Here is a 22362-nt window from a genome sequence, read left to right as displayed (position 1 = left end):
GTGGTGGTTTTTCCTGATGAACTACGCCACGTCATCCTGCGCCTCGTCACTGCATAAACAGTAAAGATGGCTGCCTCCGTACGGGAGAAACAGACAGGTCTGTTGGCGATTTACACATTTTTCTAAAGAAATATTGTATCTATTGCCGTGGGACATAATTCATATTTGTGTATAATTAGATAATTGTCTTGTTTTTCTGTCATTAAATACAGTAAGTTAAGGGATAGCTGACAAAGACAGTAAAAACGATAGAACCGGCGCAGCTAACCATGCTAGCTCTAGCTTCATTACATCATAATTTCAAGATATGTCTTATTCGGTCTGTTAATTTGATGTCAAGTAAAAGAAAGTGGGAGAATACAACGCTTTTAGCTTTGGCGACCTTCACATTTTAATCATAATATTCTGTCATGTTGTTGGTGCCTGTAACTTAGCTAGAAAACGTCCGGTGAATATTGTCATCATATCATATAAAAACATATCTAAACTTCATGAATAATAGTTACTAGTATTGGTCCGCAATACAGATTTGTACACCTAGCATCGAGTGAGCATCATGTTCCCAAGTTTTCTTGCAATGTCACTTCAAACAATATCAAGAGGTTGACAGGTGATGGCTGATAAAACAAGTCTTTCAAAACTGTTTGACGAGTTGGCGATCGACTATCCAACCCTTGTGATGTCTGACGCGAAGGCTGTCGATGCTTCATTTTGATCGAAACGGAGATAACAGTTGCCTACCTTTGTGAGACCATTGTGTCTGAGCGGCTCAGCCCATCCTTCTTATCGTAAGCAACATTCATCTCTGCGAAGGTGCTCTCCCTCATAACATAGGGTATCTTTCTTTACAGCTGCCTTAAAGCGGATGCTAAACCTAAACGCCCCTCTCCTGAAAAACACTGCCTCCGAACCAGTATGGAAGGTAAAGTACCGGATATAAAACATCCCTGTCCACTTAGCAGTCCAATATGTATGTCTCGTTATGGATTGGTATTATGTGGACTACCATGAGGCGATTTGAACAAGGCTGGCAGGAAGGTTGTAAAACTAAAGAAGGCTACTCTGTTCAGGAGCGGCCCTATTAACTAATAAGGTTTTCTTAGTTTTGCATGATGAATACATGATATAAAAAACACAATGATAGTTGAAAGTTCCTTGTCCAGTAAAATTTCCTGTCTGGAATTATTGTTTAGCAGTAGGCCTAGGCCTACTGTATGTGGTGGGCTTGAAATAACTCTGAGGCAAAACGAAAGTACCCTGTTTAGAAGCAGCCCTCAAAATAATACGATACTTCTGGTTCACTATTTGCTGTTTAATTCCATCAGGTTTTGGTCTACGACCGCTTTGGGCAAGACATCATCTCTCCGTTGCTGTCTGTGAAAGAGCTGAGAGACATGGGAGTAACCCTACACCTGTGAGGCTTCCGACCAACCACCACAACACTGCACTTTAATACACCTTTCATACAGAAACTACGCTTTGAATTATATTTCGTAGCCACACAATTTGAGTGGAGAGAATTTATGTAATCTGAAATTGGAGAGATTATTTAATAGTTCATGTGTCTGGGATTTTATAACATTTGTATCAGCAGTATGTGCTTGCATTGATGATATGCTTTTGGTGTCAAAGGCTGCTGCACTCAGATCGTGACCCAATCCCAGATGTTCCTGCCGTCTACTTCGTCATGCCCACAGAGGAGAACATTGACAGGATATGCCAAGTAAGTTTGTTCAGGCACCACCTGACATCCCTGCTGGCCAGTGTCCAACAAGACTGTGAGACCAGTGCATATGACTTTCAGGCAGGACATGTCAATAAATGAAAAAGCTGCAATGATACTGTGATCTCAAGGCAGAAGTTGGTAGTAGGCCCCATTCACTGTGAGTTCTGGACAGGCCATCAGTGTGTGTGTGTGTGTGTGTGTGTGTGTGTGTGTGTGTGTGTGTGTAGAGAGAGAATTTTTTTCCTGATTTTAATGTAATGTAATCAAAATCAAGTAAATGACTCCGAGTGAAGAATGTCACTGATGAGTGAGAGACTAAAAGCACCAGCAGATAATCTGAGTTCCCCTGATCCACATGTAAATGGTTTCCCACAGGACCTACGGAATCAGCTCTATGAGGCCTACTACCTGAACTTCATCTCGGCCATCTCCCGGAGTAAGCTGGAGGACATAGCCAGTGCTGCCCTGTCCGCAAACGCCGTCACCCAGATAACCAAGGTCAGCCAACCAGATCACTACTCTGGGCATTTCCGCTTCATGGTCTTCGTGCTCGCCCCTTGTCATCTGATTTCACTTATCTCTTCTTGGTCCTTTCTTGGACATTACATTTCTCAGTATTGTCTGGTCAGCTAAACACAGGAAAAGATGTTTAAATCCTAGTGCTATTGGTTAGGGACTTCCTACAGCAGCCAATGGAAAACCAAGCCTTAATACAAATGATAATACAAAATGGTGCAGGATTCAACAGCAAAGCACAGTTTATTAGTAATGCAAGTTGGGTTTATTTTTTTGATCGGAGTAATGTGCCTGTGGAGACATCTGACTAGTGTCTTGTTTTCATGTAGGTATTTGATCAGTATTTAAACTTCATCACCCTGGAAGATGACATGTTTATCCTGTGCAATCAGAACAAGGAGTCCATCTCCTATCATGGTGAGTTGTGCTTTTACTGTATATCTGATATGTGAATCCCGTCTGGCCACACTGTTGTTTATGAAGGAGAGGGTGTTTTTGAGGGGGGGGGTTTCTGTACAAAATCTTTTATTTTATCAATTTATTGATTGTCCACTCTCTCTCAGCAATTAACAAGCCTGACATAATGGACACAGACATGGAGATCATAATGGACACAATAGTGGACAGTCTCTTCTGCTTTTTTGTGACACTAGGTGAGTATCTAAATCTCTCTTTTTCTCTGTCTCATGCACACATACACACACTCTCTCTGTCTCCTGCACACTCTCTCTCTCTCATGCACACACTCTCTCTCTCGCTGGAATGTGTGGGTTGTGAGTGCGCGGAGGGCTCTGCTCCTGTGTGTGCCCACATCAGAGCAGCTACCGCAGGGCTCCAGCAGTGGGCAGCATGAGCTCATGGTTGTGATTGGCAGAGCTGAGCCGTGCCATGCAGGGCTCCTCTGGCGGGCTCTCGGGCTGTGCTCTGGGAACGGCAGCCACCGATGCTCATCTCAGGCCTCAACCTAAACAGCCGCACTCATTCGATCCCGCAGCTAACGGCCCAGTGTAAATCCCTACTGGCCTGATGCATTTTGCAGCTGTGTGTTTTGGCCCCGCTTTCAAAGCAGTGTGTGAATGTTAACGTTGTGTGTGTGTGTGTGTCTGCCTGTCTGTCTGTCTGTCTGTCTGTCTGTCTGTCTGTCTGTCTGTGTGATGTCTGAAGGTGCGGTGCCTATCATCCGATGCCCACGAGGAAATGCAGCTGAAATGGTAGCTGTGGTGAGTTAGCACTTGTCTCCCTTCCTTTGGCTTCATATCCTCCCCCACTCGTTTCTTCCTCCATTGTTCCTCCGTCTCTGCTCTCCGTCTCTTCTTTATGCCCTCTCCTCATTCCTGTCCTCCTCATTTTCTCTTCATGGTCTCCCTCCTCATCATTTCTTCTTTCTCTCTGTATCCCATGGCTATGTATCTCTCTCTCTCTCTCTCTCTCTCTCTCTCTCTCTCTCTCTCTCTCTCTCTCTCTCTCTCTCTCTCTCTCTCTCTCTCTCTCTCTCTCTCTCTCTCTCTCTCTCTCTCTCTCTCTCTCTCTCTCCCCCCCCATCTATTTGCTCCTCTCCTCCCGTCTCCTCTCCGGTTCTCTCTGCCGTCTGTCAGAAGGGTCTTTGTGTCTCAGTGCTATGCATGCAGGGGGGTGGGGTGCTTCCCTACTGCGGCCCAGGGAAAAGAGGTTGGGTAATATGATAACACACACACACACACACACGCTTTGATACTGGAGGGACATTCTCTCTCTGATACCTCATGTGTAGTGGAATGCAATGGGCCTTGGGTGCCAGTTAATCCAGTGTAATAGATCCTGCCATTTGAATTGTCATATACACGTACACACACACACACACACACAAGCACACACACACACACTCACTCTATCACTCACACATTGATTTACTCACACACCTGCTAACACACATGGTTCTTTGTTCATGGGGTCTTGGGGGCTTAGCTGTGTAGCTGCAGTCCCAGGTTGCCCCTGCTCCAACCTCTCAGCTCAGGTGTTAATGCTGCACAAGGCAGATCCAACAGCCATAGCACTCTCTAACTCTGCCTCGTCCTCCCTCCTGCATACACACACACTCACACTGTCAAGTCACTTGTCCATCTTTTATGCATAGAGACACACTCCTGTCACATACACCCATTAAATCAACACACACACACACACACACACACACACACACACACACACACACACACACTAATCCAGCTTGTGTGGTTTATGTGGGTTGCAGAAACTGGATAAGAAGCTGCGGGAGAATCTGCGAGATGCCAGAAACAGCCTGTTCACCGGAGACAACATGGGCTCCGGCCAGTTCAGGTACCACAGTCAACACACACACACACACACACACACACACACACACACACACACACACACACTCTCACTCACGTAGAGATCAGACTACTCAAGTACTTATACTCCACATAATCTCATATGCATACATTCAGACACTCACATGACAGACACTCTTTTAGATAGATACACACACACACACACTTAGAGCGCAGAGCACTCAAAGTACTCACACTCCACATAATCTCATATGCATACATTTAGACACTCACATGACAGACGCACTTTTATATCCACACACACACACACACAGACACATACTGTGCACACACTTATTATATGGAGACTCAATACTCTCCACTGGAGTCGAGAGCACAGTATGAGTTGGTGCTCTTGGAAGGCCATGTTAGATTGCAGTCATCAGCAATCAGCGTGAACATTACTTCAAACTGAAGCACAATATTATTCCTGAGCCCATTTGCATGGCCACCCACCTCCGCGCTGTCAAGCCCCCCGCTGTCTGCAGCATCCAATGTTTTTAGTCGACTCTCACTGTCGCCTGGCCAAGAAAAATCAACTTTTTAAAAAGCCACGTATACGGTTATATAAATTCATTTCCAATAACGGCACTTGCTGCTAAGCAAAGCTGGGCGCTTCAGAGCTCTGCCAGTGCCTTCTCAGTGTTATGTCATAAGCTCACCAGAGCCGCGTTTATGAGACGGGCCGGGGGGGTGGTTGGGGTAGGGGTAGGGACAGGGAGGTGGAAAAAAGAGAGAGAGAGAGATGAAGAATCCGGCAGAGGACAAAGAGCGGGCTGTGCCTCTGCTCTGTAGGGAGGAGAGTGTTGGGGAGGGGGAAAAGATCCGTGTGTGTAGGTGTGTGTGTATGTGGGTGGAAATCCCAGTCTAATCAATCACCCTACACATTTCATCCCTGCTTTGTATCTTTTTTTTCATCTCTCCTTTCTGCCCCCCCCCCTCTCTCTCTCTCTCTCTCTCTCTCTCTCTCTCTCTCTCTCTCTCTTCTTCTCTGTCATCCTCTCAGTTTCCAGAGGCCCTTGTTCGTCCTGGTGGACCGTAACCTGGATCTGGCCACCCCACTCCATCACACATGGACCTACCAAGCCCTCATCCACGACGTCCTGGTAAGGAGACTGGACAGGAGAGGAGCAGAAGGAGACGAGTTAAGACAGGATGAAGGAGAGAGATGGAGGGAGGGAAGGGTGGTCAGAGTGAGCGGATGGGAGTACAAGGAGAAAAGGAGCGAGAGGAGACACAAAGAGAGTGGAGATAGTCAACAGTAGGGGTAGATGAGAGCTGGGATAGCAGGAGGCACTCTCTCTCTATTGCTCTCTTTCTCTCTCTTTCTCTCTCTCTCTCTCTCTGCTCTCTCTCTCTCTCTCTCTATCTCTCTCTCTCTCTCTCTCTCTCTCTCTCTCTCTCTCTCTCTCTCTCTCTCTCTCTCTCTAAATATATATATTTATATATATATATATCTCTTGCTCTCTCCCTCTATCTGTCTCTATAGCTCTCTCACACTCTTTCTCTCTCGCTCTCTCTCTCTCTCTCTCTCTCTATCTCTCTGTCTCTCTCTCTCTCTCCCTCTCTTCCTCCCTCCCTGGTGTCCCCTTGTTGGACTGCGTTGGCAGGCGTTCTCCTCCTTCCCAAGGGGAAGTGGAGGATCACATCCACACGGACCCCAGCGGTGGAAAATTCCCAGAAAGAGCCGCCTCTACGGGGCCACTCCTGTCCGGTACAGGCCGGTCCGTTCGCATCACACAGGACACTTCTGCGGTCGGGCACGCCGAGTCGTGTGTCTTGTGTGTCTCCGTGGCGATGGCTTGAAGGGACGCCATGGCCCGGGCAACACCAATAGGCCTTTTGTTTTCGCCAGGGGCCGGAACAGCGGTGTGTGACAATGCGCGTTATTATGGCCTCTCTCTCTTCCTCCCTCTCTCTCTCTCTCTCTCTCTCTCTCTCTCTCTCTCTCTCTCTCTTCTATTTTAATATGCTGTAAGGGGAGAGCGGAAAAGCACAGCCCCAGGGGAATGTGCGGAGAAGCGTTTTGTGCTGTGCACCACGGTTGAGGTATTAGGGTTACAATGTCCACACTGAGCTCAGCCAGATGCTAAAAAACACACTCACACACATACACTAATCACACACACACACATACACTAATCACACACACACACACACACTATTAGCTACTTAGTTTATTATAAACACACGCACACATGGACCTTCCTGTTTCAGTTACGGGAAGTATGCGGTAAGCACTGCCCGTCAATGATTGAAATCAACGATATTATTTGTATAGGTTGTTTGCGCTGCAGATGGAAATAGGCTAGTTTGACAGACAGCGTTGCATATTATGTTTACTATAGCATGAGGTCATGGTTGTGGGCTTGGCTCTGTAATTGCTGCGTGAAAGTGTTTTTGAAATATACAATATCTGATTTCCATCTTCCTCTACTCCGTTGGAAATAAACATAGGCAGAGTTAGAGAGATCCTAGATCAACACCCGCTCTACACACAGAAAGGCTTCATACGTCTCAGCCCACAGTGCGTGCCCGTGTGTGTGTGCGTGCGTGTGTGCGTGCGTGTGTGTGTGTGTGAGAGAGAGACAGACAGACAGGGAGTTGGTGTCTTTCAGTCAGCTTCTCCTCTGATTGTATTGTTCTGAGTATATGAACATTAAGCGGAGACTTCAAGTATATTATATACTATATATTATTGTGATATATTGTTCAGTTAAAAATGTGGGTGCTCCTTACACATCCATGGTTTTGTCAGCATCCTGTTCCTGGTTATTGATTAGGACTGGTTTGTGAATATGTGTGCATGTCCATACTTCTCTCTTTGTGTTAAAATGAGTGTGTGCGTGGTGTGTGTGTGTGTGTGTGTGTGTGTGTGTGTGTGTGTGTGTGTGTGTGTGTGTGTCAGGACTTCCACCTGAACAGAGTGAACATTGAAGAGGCGTCGAGCACAGAGGCATCCCCCGCCGGGGCCCGACCCAAAAAGAAGAACAAGAGGTGTTACGACCTCACGTCCGCAGACAAGTTCTGGCAGAAACACAAGGGCAGGTGAGCTCAACACACACACACACACACACACACACACACACACACACACACACACACACACACACACACACACACAACAGACAATATTTGTTTTATCATTCTACTTGCATGTATGCATGTTTGGCATGCTTGTTTTGAGATTCTCAAATGTGTCTTGTCTATGTTCACTCATCTAAAATTTGTTTGTGTGTGTGTGTGTGTGTTTTTGTGCGCGTGCGCTTGTAGTCCATTCCCGGAGGTTGCGGAGTCGGTACAGGAGGAGCTGGACACGTACCGGGCCCAGGAGGATGAGGTCAAGAGGCTCAAGAGCATCATGGTGAGGCCTGCCCCCTTTCCCACTCCACGTAAACACGACACCATATGGGCCCTAATTTAATTGACCGGCAGAGTACAAAGTTAGGCAATGAGCAAAGTGCCCTGTGCTTGAACAAAGGCTATTGTGTGCTGTGATTTAATAGCTCACGCTATTAAATGTATTTATTTATAGTTATTAAATTGGCTTTATTTAGACTTAAGACTTTGCCCATAATTTTAATTGGGGCCACCTATCATCACCTCTGCCAACATCCATCCCCTGAAAGAGCTCTTGCTGTGTGGTGTTTATTTTAGAGAGACAAAGTCTCTGGTTGTTACATTCAAGCTGCTTCTCAAAGAGACACTGCCTCCGTCGATCACTGCACAAGGCATTGACGTGTCTTCCTCGCGGGCAATGGCAATTGTAATTTCAATCATGATTAAATGAACAATGAGACACAGGCCCATACAGTATGTGCAGCCAAGGGTCTGGCCAAGAGAAAGGAGGAGAAAGGAGGAGAAGGGGGAAAAATGAGGAGAGAAGAAAAAGAGGAGACTGTCATCAGCCTTGGGGCAGACGTGTGTCTGGCGGGCGTCCACTGGCGTCTCAGCAGGCCGGCCATCTTCATCAGGGCTCTTTGACTCTGCCACCAGGACTCAGGACTGGCCCTGCTCGTTAGTCGGGGCTTCTGGGAAAGAGGGGAGGACTGGAGTGTGTGAAGGCCAGGCGGCGCTGCTCTCCGCCGCTCACTAATGACTTCACAGCAAAAACGGTCCCTACTCATCTGGAGGAGGCCAACAGACTTAAAGGCACAATGTGTGATTCTGGCGAAAGGTTGTAAATGCGCAACAGCCAATGAAATTGCACCCTACCTTTTATCCTTGTTCTGTCCTCCTGAAGCGTGGTGTGGATTGGCCGGAATATTGCTTGAATATTGCTCACTCCGAGCCACTTTGTTGACAAATAGTGTCTTGGACGTAAAATCACCGACAGCACCTTTTAAGATTTGTATAAGCTGTTGAATTTAGTGAGGTAAGGTAGTTGTGTTTGCTGGATGCTGTTGTTCAATTCTTTGTGTATTGAATAAGCGTCTTGTCTGCCTTGGCTTGACCACAGGGGCTGGAAGGAGAGGACGAGGGGGCCATCAGCATGCTCTCGGACAACACGGCCAAACTCACCTCCGCCGTCAGGTGAGGGCAGCTTGTAGTGTGTTTACTGATGACGGATGAGTAACACACACACACACACACACACACCTACACACACACACACACACAGACGGCATTAATAACTGCCTGGGGTCAGAGGTAGTCTATCAGCCCTAGTCCAGAAATAGCTGACTTCACCTCACTGGCTCGCTCCTTGAGCAGCCTGTATGTGTGTGTGTGTACACTCCTCCCTTCACAAAATGTCCTTGGCCGCAAAGTTGTTGTTTGTTCAGAGGTGACAGAGCTGTAGAATGTGTCTCCATATTAGGCCCCAGTTGGACAACACTACTCCTCTTGGTCTGCTCTTGACATGTAAACACATTTTAAACATAAACCCAAAAATCATCTGGAATTTTCCGGAATGATCAGCCCTGCAGTGGATGAGGTGAGACAGAGATGGAAAGATAAGTTCACGTGAGCCTGAGCTTCTCTCTGGTTCTGCTGGGGAAGGGTTTGCTTGCATTAGGCTGGACCGGTCAGATCCAGTTCCTCCTGGTCATTTCTGGACCCTCTCTGTCTCTCTCACACACACACACACACACACACACACACACACACACACACACACACACACACACACACACACAGCACCCAAGTACTGGTCCAGACCTGCAGAGGTGTTGACATGCGTTCTCCTCCATCACATGTGTTCTGTCTGTAGTCATAATGGTCCCTGAAGAGAGGCTTTGTGTCATGTGCTAGAGCTGTCTGAAGATGCTCTGTGGGGGCTCACATGTGTCCTGGTGGTTTGGGTTGTGTGCGTGTGGTCTCTTCTCTGGCATGTTGAATATGTGTGTGTGTGTGTTCACACAGTTCTCTCCCAGAGCTCCTGGAGAAGAAGAGGTTAATCGACCTGCACACCAACGTTGCCACAGCAGTACTTGACCACATCAAGGTAAACACACATATATACACTCACACACACTCACACTCTCTCTCTCACACACACACACACACACACACACACACATACACACACACACACACACACAGAGACAAATACAAGCATTGTGGGCTTATGTTGTGTTTGGGTATGTTTTCCTCAGTCGCGTAAACTGGACGTTTACTTTGAGTACGAGGAGAAGCTGATGAGCAAATCGACATTGGACAAGTCCCTGTTGGACATCATCAGTGACCCTGATGGTAAGTGAGCCTCAGGTCAAAGGTCATGAAAACACACTCGCTCACACACAACTACGCATGAACACCTACACAGATACACATGAATGCGTGTGCTTACACTCTTGTGCAGATGCACACACACAGAGACACACAAGCAAGACTCCATCAAATGTTTTTTTGAATGAACAAAAGGGGGAAGGCCATGCAGTGTGGCTGGGGCTTCAGCTCCCAAAACGGTGACAGCTGGGCACGGCTCCCCTAACCCAAACCTCAAGAGGGAGATCAGCGTGTTCCTGTCTTGCCCCGGGGCCGGGTGAGCTCACCGCGGCCACTTAGCCGGCGCAGGACAAGCGGTCCCTGCGGAGATGCGGTCCGATCTCTGCTGCTCCGATGGAAGAGAGAATGGGGGGAGCGCTGCCAGCGGGGGAGAAGAATGGAGGGATGAGAGAGAGAGGGAGAGAAAGAGAGAGAGAGAGAAGAGAAGAAGCGAGGGAGAAGTCTGGCTGCGGAGAAGCGTGTGTGTCTCTCCTTGAACAGTGCCTGCTTTCAGCAGCGTCCAAAAGATCCCTGGAGAGATGGGTGGGTGCGACTCAATGGCCAAAGGGTTGCGGACACTTTCCCCACCTTCATCGAACAACAAGAGCTCCTCCTGTCCCCGCTGGCTGAGCGTAGCAGACGTCCTGTACCAACACGTCCACTGGGGTGTTATTGCTGATCATGATCTATTGATAAACATCGTCCTGGCCTGCTGTGATGCTTCATCACTCAGTGCCTACTTACCTGGCCAGGCATACAATGTTTGGTTACATAGATCATTGTGAAATTCTTCAAAGAAGCGCTAGCCTTAACAGACCAGACCGAAACTAGCTGTTTTAAACAGTGTGTTGCACTTTTTCAGTCTACTGCGTTCCAATATCATAGTTGTCAAGGTCATGAGTTTTTTTTTGCAGGCATATTAGTGGGTAATTCATCAAGATAGCTGTAATAGCATTTTAAACCTGCAGGTCTGTTTTCCATTAGCTTCTGAAGTGGCCCAGGTGATGACACGGACTGTCGACCGGGCAGCCGAGGGCCGTTCATTTTTTGGAGTCTTGAGTGGGCCGACTGAGCCCATTCTGGACGCTGCACCTCACATTCCTCCCCCGAAATAGGCCATGGTTGGGGCCCGGCCATAGAGGAACCCCCTCAGGCTGTGGAGACCCTGAGCCCACAGCATAGCTTATGTGGAGGCTTAGCAGACCCGTGGCTGGGTCTGGGGGTCCTTCAACAGGTCCTTTTACCATCAGACCTGCCATAGGGCTTGGTGACGGGGGGATTCAGTGGAGAGAGGTTTTCTAGCTGCTGGGGGCGGGTATGTGTGATCTGTCACAGATGCTTATGGATGGTCCTGTAGGAGTTAAGCGAGGGGCCCTGTTGCAGTGCAGAGGGGCTGCAGCCCAGAAGCTGCTTCAGTGGCTCTATGAGTAATGTCTGCTTCTCCTGCATGTTGGGTAACCCGTGTGTCTATCGGAAATGGTAGTTGGTGGTGTGTGTGTGTGTGTGTGTGTGTGTGTGTGTGTGTGTGTGTGTGTGTGTGGTGCTGTGTGTGTGTGTGTGTTGTGTTTGGTTCACAGCGGGAACGCCAGAGGATAAAATGAGGCTCTTCCTGATCTTCTACATCACCGCACAGATGCCCCCATCAGAGGTGAGAGATCTCTCATTCACACATACATACTTTAACGCCAAATATCTCAAACATTACACACACACACACACACACCAGCTCACATTTGGTGCAGACACTGCTTCATTAGACTTCATAAAGGTGTTCTAGCATGCATAGCATCTAAAGGCAAAGCTCTCTCAAGTCAGTCAAACTCTTTTGGTGTTGTGGACCCCACATAACCGTGACAAATGTGGGTATTGACTTCACATTGGGTGGCCCACTGTTTATCAGTATATTAGGTAAGCAGTTACACGCGTACAAACAGACATCAGACCTACGTTCAAATTTACTTAAAATGATCAGTGGATTTAAACACTACATATTGGGGCATCACCCCTTCAGGAGAGGTCCAGGAAGCACCACGTATACAGTCATCAGAGCCACAAACACACACACTTAACTGGACGTGATCAACGGTGTCAAACACTGGGGCACCGGCCCCTTAGGACAGCTCCAGGAAGCGACAGCAGCGCAGGCATCTGCGAGCCCTCACTTTGGCAGAGAGAGAGAGAGAAAGCTAGTTACATAAAGCAGCTCGGAGTCGTGCGCATAACATGGGGAGCAATGGCATCTCGGACAGCAGTCAAAAGCCTCATTGTTCGGTGGGACACATGCAGCGCAGATTTCAGGAGCGCCGCTGGCCTTTGAAGGCCTGGCCAAGCATTATTACTCGTGTAGCTGCAATAATGCCGCTCTGTTGAAGCCAAGGGCCCCCCCCTCCGTTTTGGCGTGTTTTTTAATGTATGGATGTGTGTATATATGTGTGATGTAATATGTGTGTGTGTGGAGCCTTCAAGAAAAAAGTTGTGGCGCGCAGCGGTAATGCGCAGTTTCAGGTTTCCAGCATGTTTGTGTGCGCGCGCGCGGGTGCGGTGTAAAGGCAGGTTACATGTGTTTCCAGTACTTCGCGGTGTGGGGTGTGGGTGTGGGTGGGGGTGTGCGCGGTGCTGCAGGTGTGCGCGCGCAGGCGCGGCGCAGGCGGGCAAGGCAGCTAAGGCGTAGGTGGTGTGTGCGACGCGCTGTATAGGCAGGCAGTTGCGGTGTGTGCGCTGCGGTCGGTAGGGAGTGATGGGCTGAGCCATGGCCGGCACATTGGCTCACGTGCGCTCACACACCGCTCACGTAGGTGCCCACAAGAATGCGTCCAGGTTGAACACGCGGTCACATCTGCATCCAAACGCCAAAGAGCGCAGGAGATTTGGGCTCCACACACACACACACACACACACACACACACACACACACACACGTGTGCACACCCACTCAAACTTATACACATACATTAACTCACTCACACACACACACACACACACACACACACACACACACACACACGTGCGTGCGTGCACACCCACTCAAACTTATATGCATGCATACACACACCAGTAAACTCTGACAATTCCTCTCACTCACATCCACTCACACACCAAACACAATCATATGCATGCCCTAGGCACGCATACATTACGTACACAAATACCATCCTAGGATGAGAGACGCTCACATGCACACACACACACACGCTCAGACACTGGTCATTTGAAAGTGCCATTGTCTTCACATTGAAGGACACTAGCTCTGACTTAAACACTTTTGTCATTTCTGCATTCCTACTCAACCTCTTCTATCAAACTCATCTTGGTTGCACCAGATGAGCCTAAGTTCAGTCGTAAATAGCAGACATCCTGTCTGCACAGCACACACACACAGTACAAACACTTTTGCGTCCCTTTTGCATAAGCACACATTCTTTCATCTAATGTCAACACATTATTTACACAGTCTGTAGGTGTTCACCTGCGGATGCACTTAATGTTTGCACTTATCTGTGACTTATCTGGCACTAAATACCCAGAAGTAAACACACACACACACACACACACACACACACACACACACACACACACACACACACACACCAATCCTGGTTGGTGGTTGGCCGGTGGCCACAGCCTGTTCTTCTCTGTCTGCCATCATCATCATCCCTGATGAAGCAGGGGATCTGCACCGTGGCCCAGGAGGCTCAAACCCCCACCCCACCCCCTGCTGCCCTTTCTCTTTTTCATATCTCTCAGACGCTGCTTCATCCCCCTTTCTCCTCAGGCTTGTCGGGTTGTTCGCTTGAGCTCTAGGTTGTTTCGATCAGCGCTGATCCCAGCTCTGCTCCCGGCGCCCTCCCCCTATCCCCCCTCCCCTCAAGCCAGGCCCCTGTTTGTTTTTCATAAACGCGGCTTTACCTAAAGGAGCCCCGTCTAAACCGTTCTTCCTCTCTCCTCCGGGTGCCTCCCCACAACACACACACACACACACACACACGCAGCACCCACTCAAACTCATACACATACATACACACACACACACTCACACAAGTGTGTGCACACCCACTCAAACTCATACACATACACACACACACACTCAAACACACATGTGTGCACACCCACTCAAACTAATACACATACATACATACATACACACACACTCACACACACACACACACACACACACACTCACACACACGTGTGTGCACACCCACTCAAACTCATACACACACACACACACACACACGTGCGCACCCACTCAAACTCATACACATACATACACACACACACACACTCAGACACACGTGTGTGCACACCCACTCAAACTCATACACATACACACACACACACTCACAGACACACACACTCTCACACACACGTGTGTGCACACCCACTCAAACTCATACACATACACACACACACACACACACACACGTGCGCACCCACTCAAACTCATAGATATACATACACACACACACACACACACACACACAAACTAATACACATACATACACACACACTCACAGACACACACACTCTCACACACACACGTGTGTGCACACCCACTCATACACATACACACACACACACACACACACACACACTCAAAAACACATGTGTGCACACCCACTCAAACTTATACACATATATATACACACACACACACACACTCACACACACTCACAGACACACACTCTCACACACATATGTGTGCATACCCACTCAAACTCAAACACACACACACACACACACACACACACACACACACACACACACACACACACACACACACACACACACGTTGGACATGATGGTTCCCTCTCACATCCCTGCTGCATCCCCCCCCTCATGACCTTTGGCCCATGAGGTCACCGTGCCCCTGTGTCTCCAGCAGCGCTGGTTAGTTGGGCCGCTGATCAGACTCTGGTGAGCGGTGCGTTGGCTAGATGTTCTACTGAAGGATGCTGTGTGTTGGTCTCTGTTGCCTCCGGGATACAATATCAGCGCTGTACGCTGGGAGACTGTAATGAGAACACTGAAAACGCTAAATCCCCTTCAAATGTGCTCAGATCTCAAATGAGGAAGAGAGAGAGAGAGAGAGAGAGAGAGAGAGAGAGAGAGAGAGAGAGGGGGATGCAGAGCTGGGAGACAGACAAGTGATTGAGGAACTGTTGCTGCTGTTGCTCCCCCTACAGGCGGACGTGGAGCAGTACAAGAAGGCCCTGCTGGACGCTGGCTGTGACCTCTCGCCTCTCAACTATATCAAGCAGTGGAAGTAAGTTTGTGTGCCCTCACATTTGTACACACACACACACACACAGTCCCACTTTGCTCTCATCAGTATATGAACATAGCTGGTTGTTTGTGCGAGGCTGAATCTTGATTGTTTTCATTCCAGAGCTTTCACCAAGATGGCTGCCGCTCCAGCTAACTATGGGAACAGTGGAGTGAAGCCCATGGGGTGAGATCATTAAAGAGCCTTCTCTCCTCCCTCTCTACCCCTCTCTCTCTCTTTTGCTCTGCACTCAGTTTGCTCCAACTCTACAACCGGTGATCATCTTTAGGTTTTACAAAGATGGTAATATGTGTCCACATGCATCTAAAGCCTGTTCATATTAATGTGTGTAATCTTTCTTAATATTTTTTAAATCTCTCTCACTCCCCCTCTATCTCTTACTTTCTCTCTCTCTATGTGTGCAGTCTCTTCTCTCGTGTGATGAACACAGGCTCCCAGTTTGTCATGGAGGGAGTGAAGAACCTGGTGCTGAAGCAGCATGTGAGTCCTCCCTCTCTGCGTTCCTCTCCTCAAAGCGCCCAGTCTCAGGGCAGACTAGGCCAAGGAAGTCATTGTTCACTTGATGTCTTGGTAATGATCATTTTGTGTTTTTGCAGAATCTTCCGGTCACTCGAATCCTGGACAACCTCATGGAAATTAAGTCTAACCCGGTGAGTGCATCTCTCTCTCCCTCCATACATTCATCTATCTATCCATCCATCCATCCATCCATCCATCCATCCATCTATCTGTAAATCTGTCCATTCATCTATTCATCTGTCTGTCCATCCAACCATTCATCCATCCACCCACCCATGATTCCTGTCCTCTGTCACATCTCTGGTGGGATGTTGTGTCCACTAACTGTCCATCCAGTGGGAGCACTGGTCTCTGGGGCCCGTGTGCTGTGTCATATCAAGCTCTGTGAGTCCACCTCCCGCTGACCAATGTTTGTGTGGTGGACTTCAGAGAGGACAGTCTGCTCTAGTCTGACACACGAGGGTCCAGAAGGGAAAGATCTGTTTTTCTTCTCTTATTCTATCTTTCTCTCTCTCTCTCGCTCTCTATCTCTCCTTCTTTCTTCTTCTTTTTTCATGCGCTCGCTTCCTTGCTCACTTGAACTGCTGGTCAGCTGAGCGCCTTTCCCACCAAAGGGGCGAGAGTAACTCTCTGTTCTTTTCCGCTGACCGGCGGACTTATGCAAGCCGCACGAGTCCTCACAGCTTAATTCTGAAATATTTCCGAATGGCAGCGCGGATCAAAGGCTTTTATCGCATTAAGGACGGTTTGGCAGCGGCACGGCGCCGCCCTCCCAACTCCTGCCCGCCCGCCACCGAGCAGCATCCTCCTCATCCGCACAGAGAGAGAGAGAGAGAGAGAGAGAGAGTGTGTGTGTGTGTGTGTGTGTGTGTGTGTGTGTGTGTGTGTGTGTGTGTGTGTGTGTGTGTGTGTGTGTGTGTGTGTGTGTGTGTGTGGAGAGAGTCTCATGCCTGTGTAAGGAGAGATGACCTTTGCAGGAGATGAAGGCACCACCCACAGCACCTGATCTCACACACACACACACTAGGACACACACACACACACACACAAACAAACAGCCACTGGATCTCTCCCAGTATCTCCAATCCTACCCTGCCTCCACACTCAGACACACACCAGGTATGCCTGGCCTTCCTGCTAGCCCATATCAGGCTGGGAGAAGGTGCAAACTCTCCAGCAGACCTGCCCTGAGCTCATTCAGGTGTGTGTGTGTGTGTGTGTGTGTGTTTGCATGTGTGCCTGTTTGAAGGACATGAGACCTGAACTCTTTCCCAGACCTCTTTGTTACTTCTCTGAAAGAGATTTATGGTTAAGTCATTTCATTATTCCAGTCCCCTTCTGGACAAGTTCTGCTTGTTCTGTAACACATTGCTCCCTAGCTGCTGAAGAAAATAGAAGGGACTTTTAGTTGTCATGGTGACAGCAGTGTCATAGTAACAGTGAGCAAATTTCTGCTGGGATCATTGTGCCAAAAAACGGCAGTACTAATAAACCGGGATTGGGAGTAGTTTTTCCCTCGGAATGAACCAAAACTAAGCTACCACAGTGTTCTAAGCAAAACTGTCTTTGTGTTTTCCAATGAGTGCACGTCAGGCATGCATGTTGCCCTGCTGTGCATGTGGCTGCTTTGCATACGTCTGAAGTATGTCTTTATGACTGACTGATCGTGTGTTACTTTTCTGGGGGCCTCGTGTGTGTGTGTGTGTGGTGGTGGGGGGGTTCTCAGTGGGACCCACCTGGGTAAACTGAACGAGGCTACAGAGCTGAAAGAGGAGAGAAAAGGAGACGAGAGGAGCGACTGGGGGCCAGAGCAGCTGGACCCTTCTTCACTGCTGCTGGTGGTCAACAGGAGTCCTCCACTCAACCCCCACTCCCCCCTCCCTCCTGCCCCAGCAGCTCTGCTTCTCTGCTTCGTTCTTTCTGTTTGTTCTTTCTTTCTTGCTTACTCTCTCTCTCTCTCTCTCTCTCTCTCTCTCTCTCTCTCTCTCTCTCTCTCTCTCGCCTGTGTGTCTGAGCGGACTCAGGGTCTGGTTTCTCTGGCTGAAAGCTAAGCCTCTTCTCCTCGCCTCCCACAGCCGCCGAAAGCTGAAATGGACATAAACAATATTATCATTTTCTCAGCTACTGGAGTTACAGTGGGACGCACAATGCTACTGTTGTTAGGCGGGCCGGTTTAGCTCAGACCAGATTCAGCAGACCCTCTTTCTTGCTCACACACGCACACACACACACACTCTCTCTCTCTCTCTCTCTCTCTCTCTCTCTCTCTCTCTCTCTCTCTCTCTCTCTCTCTCTCTCTCTCCATACCCACAACTCTCCATCTCAGGTGTCATATATCTAGCTTTTTTGTGCGAGAGAACAATTTCTGCTCTTCCCAAACTCTTCTCTCTCTCTCTCTCTCTCTCTCTCTCTCTCTCTCTCTCTCTCTCTCTCTCTCTCTCTTTCTTTCTTTTCTTCTTTCACTTTCTTTCTCTCTCTCTCTCTCTCTCTTTCTCTCTCTCTCCCCTTGTGCTCTTTCTCTATCCACCCTTCTCTTCTCATCTTCTCTCTTCACTGAAGCGCAGCACAAATGCACAGCCCTGGCGCTCATAGCCGGCCGAAAGCCGATAGCACAAATATTCTGGGCATCCTGCGTTCTCTCCCTCTCTCCCCTGCACTGGTGGAGTGCAGCGGGAGCTCCTCTTTCAGCGAGCTGCCGCTGAAGTATGTGTGCTCAGCCCACGAGAGAGAGAGAGAGAGAGAGAGAGATGGGGTGGAGGTTTTTGAATGAGTTGTGATAAATGGGTAAGGAGGGAGGACAGACGATGATGAAGCCTGTGGGTCAAACCCCTACTTCAGACTTCATATGTCCTCCCCCGACCCCCCACCCTCCCATCCCCACCCCCACGTCAGGCCTCCACCCCATGAACCATGTCTGCTCGGACTGGCCGAAAACAGAGCTCCAAACGCAGGAAAGGGCCCTCGAGGACTGAGGTGTGCATGTGTGTTTCATCACCTGTCTACTCTGTACACATTGACATCTATGGACACACACACACACACACACACACACAGAGAGAGACTGGTAATACACACATACACCATGAAAACCGAAGTAAGTCCATGTGTGTTGAAGTCTTGGGCCTGTGAGCTGGGCTGTGTTTGATGGAGAGAGAGAGGCAGGGAGAGTTGGGACCAGGAGCTGGCCTTTTAATGCAGACAGATGAAGTGGTGCAGGACAGATGGGATGGAGCAGTATGGAAGCGTATGGAATCTGGGTTAGGCGTCTCTCTTCAGGCGCAGAGCAGACTAGACTCCTCACCTCTCTCACTTGTGCTTCCCAGGAGACAGACGACTACCGATACTTCGACCCCAAGATGCTGAGGGGCAGCGAGAGGTAGGAGCTGGACACACACACACACACACACACACACACACACACACACACACACACACACACACACACACACACACACACACACACACACATAGTTACGGATGGACTACCCATTAGTTCACATTCACACATTACATTACATTTACATGTATTCATTTAGCAGACGCTTTTATCCAAAGCGACTTACAGTACATACAGATGCATCTGAAGAAATGAGACACACACACACACACACACACACACACACACACACACACACACACACACACACACATAGTTATGGATAGACTACCCATTAGTTCACATTCACACATTACATTACATTTACATGTATTCATTTAGCAGACGCTTTTATCCAAAGCGATTTACATACAGATGCATCTGAAGAAATGAGAATATCATGGAAAAGTTGAAACTGTCATATAATCTAGAAGTGAAATATGTCAAGCCTTTTTTTTTGTTTTAATCTTGATTATTCTAATCTTGATGATATGTCAATCATATGGTCAATCACACAACAAATGATGAATTGTGCTTGTACTGTGCTGTGTCCAAGGCACAAGCACATCCTCAGTATCTGGACTGAACATTTGTCTTCCCGTCTCTGTTTTATCTGCCTCTCTTCCTCTGATGTCCCTGTCACATACAGTTCCATTCCAAGAAACAAGAACCCATTTCAGGAGGTGAGTTAACTTCAGATTGTCTGTGTGAGTGTGTGTGTGTGCGTGTGTCTGTGTCTCTGTGTGTGTGTCTGTGTGTGAGAGAGACAGACAGACAGACAGACAGACAGAGTGTTGCTGTGGGAACCCTCTCAAGCCACTTAGCCAAATGCCCATGGCGATGCCTCTTGGGTCTGTGCTTAATCTGGATTAGGTTTCCTGGTGGCCGTGATCAGCTAGCATGAGACTTAGAGGGACATCAAACATCCCTCCAGTCCCCCTGCCCCCACCCCACCTGTAGTCACACCTGTAGAGATTAGTCCTGTCTATCAGAGCAGAAGCAGACCCAAGAGCTTGATTGCATTGAGATAATATAGATTAGAACCGACCTGCTTGGATATAACTGCTTGGTGCATACTGCGTAAGAACCTGTGAAGATTTTAATTAAGTTTAATTAGGTGGTGTTATTGAAAATACTGCAATGTGTCATTTTCCACAGTAATTAGTTATTTAGTTGATTAATGTGCTGGGAAGGCTTAATTGATTAATGCAATTAATGTCACAAAACAGAAGACTTCTTTTCTTTAATGTCCCTCAAGTGCTTTGTTGCGCTTTCATTGTGGTGATTTGATTTGATATTGTGATAATCATTTGAGTACTTTGGAATGTCTGTCACTGTATCATGCCAATCAAATGTCACATTGTCGTTCCAGGCTATTGTCTTTGTGGTTGGCGGTGGCAATTACATTGAGTATCAAAATCTTGTTGACTACACAAAGGTAAGTCCCTGCTGGTGGTCAAGTCCCAGAGACCCAAATACATGTTCATACTGTAATAACCTGATTGAGCTGGCATGCGATCAAATGGCTTACATGTGTGTTTATCTGTGTGTTTGTAGGCCAGACAGGGCAAGCGAATCTTCTATGGCTGCAGTGAGCTCTTCAACGCCGGGCAATTCCTCAAACAGGTACGGCTACCTCAACTGATCTTAATTCACACGATTGGTTTAGGAATCCCACTGGGATGTGTGTGTGTGTGTGTGTGTGTGTGTGTGTGTGTGTGTGTGTGTGTGTGTGTGTGTGTGTGTGTGTGTGTGTGTGTGTGTGTGTGTGTGTGTGTGTGTGTGTGTGTGTGTGTGTGTGTGTGTGTGTGTGTGTGTGTGGACATGGCTGATTGTTTTAGGACATTGTTATTACCATTCCCTCTAGAAGCTGCTAACAGGGACACAGAGTCTTTAGAGTAAAACTGAACATGGGACATCTTTGTTTTGAATCCCAACAAAGTGTTCATGCTCACAGTCAAGCTTGTTCATCTGAGCTAAGAGATCACTTGGACTTGGAGTTGATCCTGGACTTGCTTATGAATGGATAATACGTGAACCATCTTAATCAGAGAATATCTATTATAAATTCCACAATTTATAAATTTCACCCAATCTGTGTTTATTCTCTCAATAGTGTGTGTGTGTGTGTATGTGTGTGTGTGTCTGAGAAAGAGAGGTCGACAGAGAGAGAGTGAGTGGTCATGACCGGTCTTTATTGCTTCCCCAGCTCTCCCAGCTCGGACAGAAATGATAGAAAACTGTGATCAGAAGACCCTCCTCTCTCCAGCTCCTTGTCCTCTCTACATCCAGTCCAATCAGGATCTCTCTCTCTCTGCCTCGGTGATCAGCTCTTCAGATCTCTTGGTCATATTCCATGTATTTTATAATGTTTACCATACTGTAATAATGTTTGTCTTACTCAGATGCTAAACTCTCACAACAAATAAAGATTAACACTTAAATGCAAAGATGAACCACTGCGTCTGTCATCATTTAGCAAAGACTCCAGAAAAAAAGCTCCCAGCTCATTGTATGGATGGATTGATCACGTCTTAATCTGATTACTCATGACCAAGCACCTTTGAGGTACCTTATAGGTTGACTACAGCAATGTGAAGGACACATGCCATGTACTTTGCCTTCGATAAAAGTGCTTTATGAATTAAGATGAAATCTCTCTACATCCGGTCTTGTCAGGATCTCTTTAATCAGTAGTTTCTGGTTTGAGTTGTTAGGGCCCAAGGAGAGGGCCATTCAATTACAAATTCAGTTGGGCCAGAAATTTTGCTGGGTCAGATCATTTCAGCGGCTGATGGAGATTATAATCGGCGTGAGAGGCCTGAGAAGGGACTGTCAGGAGATGGGTAAGTGGCTCACTTGTGCTTTCTCCGACTCACAAACCTCGCCGTCGACCTGACGG

The 22362-nt window shown here is 47.9% G+C and overlaps 1 protein-coding gene across 1 annotated transcript; it reads left to right on the top strand.

Annotated features, from left to right (window-relative positions):
* Positions 1–21916, top strand: scfd1 (sec1 family domain containing 1). The gene is made up of 25 exons (XM_048228110.1): positions 1–97; positions 852–922; positions 1326–1414; positions 1633–1723; positions 2102–2224; positions 2572–2659; positions 2806–2895; positions 3407–3462; positions 4473–4558; positions 5579–5678; positions 7481–7620; positions 7846–7936; positions 9032–9105; positions 9937–10018; positions 10170–10266; positions 11859–11929; positions 15465–15544; positions 15668–15730; positions 15970–16045; positions 16162–16215; positions 19408–19460; positions 20110–20143; positions 20833–20898; positions 21018–21086; positions 21670–21916. The coding sequence occupies exons 1-25, from the start codon at positions 67–69 to the stop codon at positions 21691–21693; spliced, it is 1899 nt and encodes a 632-aa protein (XP_048084067.1). The 5' UTR covers positions 1–66; the 3' UTR covers positions 21694–21916.
* The last annotated feature ends 446 nt before the right edge of the window (positions 21917–22362 follow it).

This window comes from Alosa alosa, chromosome 19, assembly GCF_017589495.1.
Source record: "Alosa alosa isolate M-15738 ecotype Scorff River chromosome 19, AALO_Geno_1.1, whole genome shotgun sequence".
Taxonomy (NCBI): Eukaryota; Metazoa; Chordata; class Actinopteri; order Clupeiformes; family Clupeidae; genus Alosa; species Alosa alosa.
Note: the sequence above shows the minus strand (reverse complement) of the source record. Positions and strands in the feature narration are given on the sequence as shown.